The sequence below is a fragment of the Hydra vulgaris genome, chromosome 01 (genome assembly GCF_038396675.1).
Source record: "Hydra vulgaris chromosome 01, alternate assembly HydraT2T_AEP".
Lineage (NCBI taxonomy): Eukaryota > Metazoa > Cnidaria > Hydrozoa > Anthoathecata > Hydridae > Hydra > Hydra vulgaris.
In genome coordinates, this window is record NC_088920.1 from 27,542,664 (window position 1) to 27,552,054 (window position 9,391).

The following is a 9,391-nucleotide window of genomic DNA, read 5'->3' on the forward strand; positions in this document are numbered from 1 at the left end:
TCAGTAAATTTTTGTTACTAATTTTACTTTAAATTTTCAAAAAATTTAAAGTAAAAAAAATAACAAAAATGCAAATCACAATATTTAAACAACCAGATTCAAATCACATATTGAAAATCAGGCCCGTAGCAAGCTTTTAGTTTTTGTTTGAGAACTTAACTTTATGTAACGACATGAAGCTAACTCCAAACATTTATATATTCATGTTTATGTAAAGCTTTTCAAAAGTATTGCGATAATCGGAGTCTGCTAAAAATAAACCCTTAAAAATGTTGATTTCCCTTTTATGCCATTGGTGTGAGAGTGATGAGTTTATAACATTTATAAATACATTTTTTTAACATTTTAAACTAAATTTAAGTTCATTAACAAGTCTCTAATGTCATGCAATAATCTCTTAGTGTTCAAAAACTATGAACATATAAATTTTGAGCAACCTCCCCAATTATTTAGGGGATTTAAATGGGATTTGATAATTAGCAAATTAATTTTTTTTTCAAATATAATTTTGTAATTGGTTTTTTTTGATTATTTAAAGACATTCTTTAATACAGTGATGGATTTTTAATTTTTATAATTTTTTATTTTTCTTAATTTACCATTACAAATTATTAATTTTCTTTTGTAAAATATACGAAAGGCAGGGAAAAGAAGAAGACAAAAATAGTCTTATTGCCAAGCCTCTAAATATCCGTACATAATAAAGTCATTAAAAACTTGTCATTAAAAATTGATGATCATGTGTTTTTCTGAAGTTTGAGTTTAATAACCTTATTTTAGTAGACAATTATAGTTTTGTACTTTTTGAAAATATATCTAAAAAATTAAAATATATGTATCTGAAGTACCAAATTCTCCTGTTTTAGTATGTTATTTTAGAAAAAGGTGAATCTTTTTCTAAAATAACATACTAAAACAGAAGAAATTTTGCATAAATAATAGAAATTTTGAATAATTAATTTTTTTTAACATATAAATAAAATGGTTTAAAAAAATTTAACCCATGAAAATATAAATTAAACAAAATACAAGATTTAACTTTAAATGGATTTAAATACAAGTATTGCGTGGTATTATGCCACATTAAAAGCGATGTTACCATTAGATTGTTTACATTAAAAGCGATGATACCATTAGATTGTTTATTTAGTTGCTATGGATACCTGTATTCCATAACAACAGTGGATTTTGCATAGTTACCTAAATTAAAAGACTTTCTTAAAACGTCAAATTTATAAACTGATGCTAATGCTACAATGCTATTTTAGGTATTCGATAAAACGAACAAAATATTACTTTTTTTTGTGTTGCTATGCAGTTTTGGCTCTTAGAAACCAGTTATATTTTTTTTTATGAAACTTTTGCCTAATTCGTAATTAAAAAAAAAAAAAAAAAAAATAAAAACTTTAAAAACATCTCAACTCTAAGGGTTTATAGGTACAGTTAATAAAATTCGAATTAATTGTCTCTATGTAGTTTAATTGTCCTTTGCAACCAAATAAAAATTAATAAACCTCCATACAATTAAAGCTATGGAATACTTTATAAAGTATGTGTAAGAATACATGCAAATGTGTATATTTTTAAAACATTTATTAAACATTTACTATTTTATTTAAATACGCATTATTTTACTATATAAATAATAAATACTAATAAAGTAAACAACATCTTGAATACCAATTAAAATCAAAACTTTGCAATTACAATTTATAGTTGGTCAAAAATTGGAACCTCTTTGAGTACATCAAGAACGCCAGTTAGAAGAGCATTGCTCTTAGGATAATATAATTTTCTCAAACTACTTATCAAAGGGTCAGAAGAACACGATAGTCGCCGTGGCAAATCTTCTGTTGTTTTTGACTTTCTGGAAAAATAATTCATGAAACTTCTTAAAGTTTTTTATTTTGAGCTTTTTGTGTCTTCTTTACTGAGCATGCCATTAGGCAAAGTTATTCTCTCTATAACTTGCCAACCATTAATAGAACTGTGATACAAACACTGTAACATATGATACCAGGGATATAGATTTACATACTTTTCAACTGTTTTGTAGCAGTACTCTCTAAGTTCTGAAGAGTCAACTAGAAAGCTAGATGACTATGTAAACAAAATAATATCTTCATTATACTGACTTCAAGTTCAAGAATTTAAGCAAACTTTTCTGCATTCTAAAAAAATCTTCTAGCAGTGTTTCAATTATTTGATGTATTGGCATATCACTTTTCAGGTTTCAACCTTTTTTGAATTTTCTTTTTTTGTCCTTGGATAATTTTATTTTCAAATAGTGTCCTTGTAGACCCTTTTTTCACTGTAAATTTATAATTAATTTTAAGAAAACATTCCATGCTTTTAATCTAAGCATGAAAAGTTAAAAGGCCAAAGCAGAGACCTTCCTCTGTCAATGGCATATTTTTAGCTGAACTAAGATCATTCATTTTTGTTGTATTGCATTCACAAACTGAACAATACTGAGAAGATATAGTTGCTTTAGACATCATTAATGTAGCAACTTTGAAATAAATAAACTAGCTTCTTCTAAAGGATTTCTGTTTTCTTTGTCAACTGTTACCTGAGTATAAATCCTTGGGCTAGTTGATCCATCAAACCGAACTTTAAACTGTAATGTTAGTCTTTTATGATGGAATCGAATGGATCGATAACCTGTATCTGCAACTGTATTGCTGTATGATAGACTAATGCTTGAAAGTTTGTTTTTCCAAAAAAATTATTAAAAGTCCATAATGTTTGTTTAAAATGACATTGTTCCTTACCAGAACAAACATTATTGTGTGTAGGATAGAGATTACAACAATTACTTACAGTAAAGTATCTCTCAAGTGTTGGTAATCAGATTCGCTTATATTATTATCTAAAATGAGCGCTAGAGTATTTTTCAGAGTATTTTTAACATGTTCTGATTCAGAAGGTTGCTTTACAGATAAACTTTGAACTACTTTCGCATTCTTTTTTCTGCCATCTTTAAAAAGATTACAACTAATAGCATATAACAGTCCATTTAAAAAACTAGTTAATAAATCGGTAGTTGCTACTTTACAACTCTTAATCGTATTTGATAAATTCTCATATGATTTCACAGGCCTACCGCTAACTATAGATCTTTTTCTTAGGTTGGAGTTAGAAATCAGGTTAAATAAAGTTTTCATCAACTCTTTAACTTAAATACCAACGTCTACAATACTTTGACAAAAAAGTTACAAATAGAGCATCAAATTGGGAAAAGTATTCACAAATATAAATGTTAACACCAAGTTTGCCCCAATAACCTTTTAAAGTTACGTATTGTAACATAAACGAGATTCATTACGTTACGTGCAAAATATCCGTTATTTTTACGTAACCGAGACGTAAAATTTTACGTAACACTGTAACTTAACGCTACGTGCAAAATGTCCGTTATTTTCACGTAACCGAGACGTAACATTTTACGTAACACTGTAACTTAACGTTACGTGCAAAATGTCCGTTATTTTTACGTAACCGAGACGTAACATTTTACGTAACACTGTAACTCAACCAAATATCAAAATAAAAGATAAATCTAAAATGTCAGTTACGCTTGTAGAAGTTAAAAAAATGCTAAAGGAAATGTTTTTAGAATATAGAAAAGAAATGGAAACGATGCTCAAACAACAACAACAAATATTTATAGATATCTTAAGCGCAAATACAAAAATAATTAACGAGAGACTTGACAAAGTAGAAGAAAACTCTAAAGAAAATGCAAACAAAATAAAGATAATGGTAAAAGATATCGAAGACATAAAATTGAGCTTAAACTTTCATGATGAAGTTTTTGACAAAAAACTCGCAACTATCCACAAGCAAAACAACGAACGAGTAGAAAAGGAAAACATTACAACGCAAAATATAAATGAAAAGCTAAGAAAGTTTGAAGATAGATCGAGAAGAAATAATTTAAGAATAGACGGATTACCAGAAAGTGTGAAAGAAACATGGAATGAAACTGAGGAGAAAGTTAAATTATTTTTAGTAAATAAATTGGGACTAAATGAAATAGAAATCGAACGAGCTCATCGAAACGGAGTCAGAAAAGAAGGATCCTCTAGAACAGTTATAATGAAGTTGTTAAGATACAATGATAAAACGAAAATTCTAAAAGAGTCATATAGACTAAAAGGTACAAAGACTTATATAAACGAAGATTTTTCCCATGAGACTGTCAATATTAGGAAAAGACTCCTGGCTGAAGTAAAAGAAAGACGCAATAATGGTGAAAATGTTGGTTTAAGGTATGACAAAATTATTAAATTAAATAATATCCAAAAAAAATAACACTTATTTCTGATATTTATATCTTAGCGTATATATATATATATATATATATATATATATATGTATATGTGTATGGGTATGTGTGTGTGTGTATATATGTATATATGTATGTGTATATATGTATATGTATATATATATATATATATGTGTGTATATGTGTATGTGTGTATATATATGTATATATGTGTGTGTATGTATATGTATGCGTGTAGGTTTTTAAACTGTTAAATTTTTTATTATGGCAATGACGGAAACAAAATATTTTGAAATTTTTGATAAAGAAAACACTCTTCTTCTGAACAATAACAACGACCCGGACAAAATTTTTTTTGAAAACAACTCATTTAAGTCTAATTACTACAGCATCGAAGAATTATCTTGTTTTATAAATGCGTCACAAAATACATTTTCAGCGCTGACATTAAATATACGCAGCATGAGTAAAAACTTTGAAAACTTTAAAGATATGCTAAAAGACATAAGTCACGAATTTACGGTAATATGCCTTTTAGAAACATGGTGCAAAGACGAAAATACCATAAACTCAAATTTTCAATTACAAGGATATAAAGCTCTCCATCAAACTCGTAGTAGAGGTACTGGCGGAGGAATATGTTTCTACATACATAATACAATACACTTTAAAAAAGTAGAAAGCCTCAGCATACTGAACGCAAACTGTGAACTTTTCACGGTTGAATTAACAAACCAAAATAAAGCAAATGCGTATATAAGTGGCTTATATAGGCCGCCAGATGGCAATATAAAATCTTTTAAAAAACATATAAATCTGTACCTAAAACTGGCTAAAAATAAGCGCTTATATATAATGGGAGATACTAATTTGGATCTTTTAAAAATAAAAACTAATAGCAATGTCAAATGCTTTTTAAATAATCTCTTACAGCACGGCGTAGTACCCTTAATAAATAAGCCGACTCGAGTAACTCTCCAAACCGCTACCCTCATCGATAACATATTTACAAATAATACTATAAAATTTAACATTCAAAGCGGAATAATAAAATCTGACATAAGTGACCATTTTCCAATATTTTTTCTACTTAACAATTTCAACAACAAAAAAGAAAACAAAACAATGATTATAACAAAAAGGCAAATAAATCAAACAAATTTAACAAAGTTCCGCAGCAACTTAGCAATGGAAAACTGGGATCAGGTTGTTAATTGCAAAGATACTAACACAGCTTACAATATTTTTAAACTCACTTTTGCAAGTTTGTACGAAAAAGCGTTTCCGAAGCTTGAACAGTTAACTAAACTCAAAAACCTTAAAAGTCCTTGGATGACAAAAGGTCTTATCAAATCTTCAAAAAAAAAACAAAAGCTTTATGAAAAGTTTTTGAAAAAAAAGACTTATAAAAACGAAAAAATATATAAACAATACAAAAATCTATTTGAAAAATTAAAAAAGCATTCAAAAAAAAACTATTATTGCAATTTATTAGAAAACTATAGCGGTAACACAAAAAAAACATGGGGCGTAATTAAAGAGGTAACAGGGAAAAAAAAAGATGCCACAAAAGTATTCCCGCAATACTTAAAAACAGATGAGAATGATACAGTAGCCAATAAGGCAATAGATATTGCAGAGAAATTTAATAATTATTTCATAAAAATTGGGGAAAAACTAGCTAATAAAATAACTCCTGGAAAAAAATGTTATAAATCGTATTTAGAAAAAAAAACGTCAGTTATGAACGAGCTTGATATAATTCCGGATGAGCTTAAAAAAGCATTTAATACCTTACAACAAAACAAAAGTCCAGGTCTAGATGACATTAGCGTGAACGTTGTAAAAAATGTCTACGATATTATTGAATATCCCCTTCTGCATATCTGTAATCTGTCTTTAAAAAATGGGGTATTCCCTGATCAGCTAAAGCTAGCAAAAGTTGTTCCTATATTTAAAAGCGGAGATGATTCTATAGCTTCTAACTACAGGCCTATTTCTATTTTATCTTGCATTTCAAAAATATTAGAGCGCATAATGCACAATAGGCTTTACAACTACCTGTTAAACCACCACCTGCTTAATAATAACCAATATGGTTTTCAAAAACACCATTCAACAGAACACGCTATAGCCAAACTTGTCAACGAAATTTTAAATGGGTTTGACAACAATAAATACACTCTTGGGGTTTTTCTCGATCTTTCAAAAGCGTTTGACACAGTTGACCATGAGATTCTTCTTTATAAACTGTATAATTATGGAATAAGAAATAACAATTTAAAATGGTTTCGCTCTTACCTTAATAATCGGAAACAAGCTTTATCATATGACAACACTGTAACACGACTTAAAAACATTACTTGTGGGGTCCCACAAGGGTCAATTCTTGGTCCATTGTTATTCCTCGTTTACATTAACGATATCTACTTATCTTCTAACATACTTAACTTTGTCCTTTTTGCTGATGATACGCAAGTATTCTTTAGCCACACAAACATTAGCCTATTATTTAACACTGTTAATCAAGAACTTGAGAACCTGAACGAATGGTTTAAGGCTAACAAACTCTCTTTAAATGTCGAAAAAAGTAAATATATTCTTTTTACAAAATTATCAAAATCTGAAACCCTCCCCTTAAAACTACCTGATTTACTAATTGATAAAACAAAACTTAAACGAGAATACTCAATCAAGTTTTTAGGCGTAATTCTTAATGAACATATTAGCTGGAGTAATCATATCAAAGTAATAGAAAATAAAATATCTAAAATTATTGGTATTATGTATAAAACAAAACATCTCCTGAACGCAAATTGTTTAAAAAATATTTATTTTGCATTTATTCATAGCTACATCAGCTACTGCAACGTTATCTGGGCAAGTACTTATCCTTCAAAGTTAAATACAATCTACAAAATACAAAAACGAGCAAGTCGCTTGATATTAAATGCAAATAAATACGCTAGTGCCAGACCACTACTAAGAGAACTTGGAGTGCCTAATGTCTATGAAATAAATATTCTTAATATACTTATTTTTATGTTCAAGTTTAAAAATGGTATGCTACCAAGCATTTTCCAAACTTACTTTTTTTCTTTAAACCACAAATACGAAACTAAATACTCAATAAATAACTTTTTTATACCTAAAACATTATTAAAACAAGCTGATTTTTCGATATCTTGCCGAGGGCCGCGGTTATGGAACTTAGTTTTAACGAGTAATATAAAAACTTTAACCTCAACTCAACAATTTAAACGTGCAACAAAACAACACTTATTTGATTTTGATACAAAGCAATTACTATCTTTTTATTAAAAATTTTGATAATGTTATTTAATTAATATCTAATAAATTGACGCAACATGTTAATTATATTGTATGGTACTTAAAAACATGTTTGATATTATTCTATATTATAATAATAACGCAATTTGTAAATGCAATATTTATTATAACTTACGCCATTTGTAGATGGAATATAAAACAGAATTTATTTGGTTTTGTATGTATATATGAACGGACTTATATTTGCATGTATGTGTGTGTGTGTGCGTGTATAATAAAAATAAAAGTAGAATAAAATAGAAAATTAAAAATAATAATAATTTTAAAAAATAATTAAAAATTTTTTTTTTTTTTTCTTCTTCTTTTTTTTCTGCAAATAGTAAATTGATTGTTAAATCAGTTTTCTCTTTAGTTTCTACTTTCCTTTTTCATTTTTATCGGCTGAATTTTTTAGTTATATTAACGGGGCTGGATGATAAGACCATGTCTTCTGCCGGCTCCGGTCGAAACTTTAATGTTATATTTTTATGTTGTAAAAACATTGTAAAAGCTTATTTCTTTTTAATGACGAAATAAAATAAATAAATAGAACTTAACGTTACGTGCAAAATGTCCGTTATTTTTACGTAACCGAGGCGTAACATATTACATAACAACACGTAACATTTTGACCTTATGAGATTGTAACTATGGTATCTTTCTAACTAAATGTTTTTTTTAGATTCATACATATTGATTTAGGAATATATATATATATATATATATATATATATATATATATATATATATATATATATATATATATATATATATATATATATATATATATATATATATATATATACAGTCCCTGGCCAAATTATTAGACGCACTCGAGTTTTTTAAGAATTTATCGCATTATACCAGTTTATATGCAGTACATTCACATTTAAACATGGATGTGATGGATTTTTATGTAGGAACTTTATTATACAATTCGTGTTTGTATGTATTTTCCATATATGGTATTACAGTGTGAGTCAATTAGTAAATTAACGCGTTCAAGTCGAAAGCTGCTCCAGTCGCGTTCGCGGTGGCTTCAATTGCGGACGTGTTTATCTAAAGTGTTTGTTTATTTAGCAGTTTTACAGTACATATTACGCATTTAACTGTTTATTTTGTGTGCAACGTTTATAAATAATAACAAGTTTGAACACTTTAAGCATGGGTAAAAAAGCCGATTTTACACCACACAAAAAAGCTGAAACAAAGGCCCTTGTAAATGCTAAAGTACTTTCAAATCGCAAAATATCACAAAGATTGGAGATATCTGAAGCTAGTATACGACGCATAAAACAGAAAATTGAGTCAGGGGAAGAATTGATCCCAAAACGAAAGAAAAAATATGTCAGAAAGCCTATTTTTACTCCATGGGCAGAAAGATCTTTAAGTAAAATTTGACTTGAAAACAGATTTGCTACCACAAAACTGATAACATCGCAACTCCAAGGTGTTAATGTAAATGCTTCTGAACGCACTGTTCGAAGAAAATTAATAGATTCAGCTTTTAAGGCCTGTCGCCCTGCCAGGAAGCCCAAGTTAACACCTGCATTAAAAGCAAAGCGTCTGACGTGGACCAAACAGTTCCGTGATAAAGATCTGGACTTCTGGAGATCGGTAAGTTGTTACAATTTCTTTACAATTTCTTCACAAATAATGCATTTAATCTTCTTCTATGATGACAGAAGACCAGCACAAATGTTTAGTGTTTTTTGTTGCTATTTTTGACAGGTCTGCTTCAGTGATAAAAGCACATTTGAAATTTTGCAG

General features: G+C 28.3%; 1 protein-coding gene across 1 annotated transcript; it reads left to right on the forward strand.

Moving 5' to 3' along the window:
- Positions 1-3,529: 3,529 nt before the first annotated feature.
- On the forward strand, positions 3,530-7,871 carry LOC136075253 (uncharacterized). Its single transcript, XM_065787805.1, has 2 exons — positions 3,530-4,274; positions 7,144-7,871. The coding sequence occupies exons 1-2, from the start codon at positions 3,568-3,570 to the stop codon at positions 7,610-7,612; spliced, it is 1,176 nt and encodes a 391-aa protein (XP_065643877.1). The 5' UTR covers positions 3,530-3,567; the 3' UTR covers positions 7,613-7,871.
- Positions 7,872-9,391: the final 1,520 nt, after the last annotated feature.

Excerpts from the sequence above, each read along its gene's own strand:
- LOC136075253 (XM_065787805.1), top strand. The coding sequence starts at position 3,568 with ATGTCAGTTACGCTTGTAGAAGTTAAAAAAATGCTAAAGGAAATGTTT. Across the intron at positions 4,275-7,143 it reads GGTGAAAATGTTGGTTTAAG|CTACATCAGCTACTGCAACG; the intron begins GTATGACAAAAT and ends ATTTATTCATAG.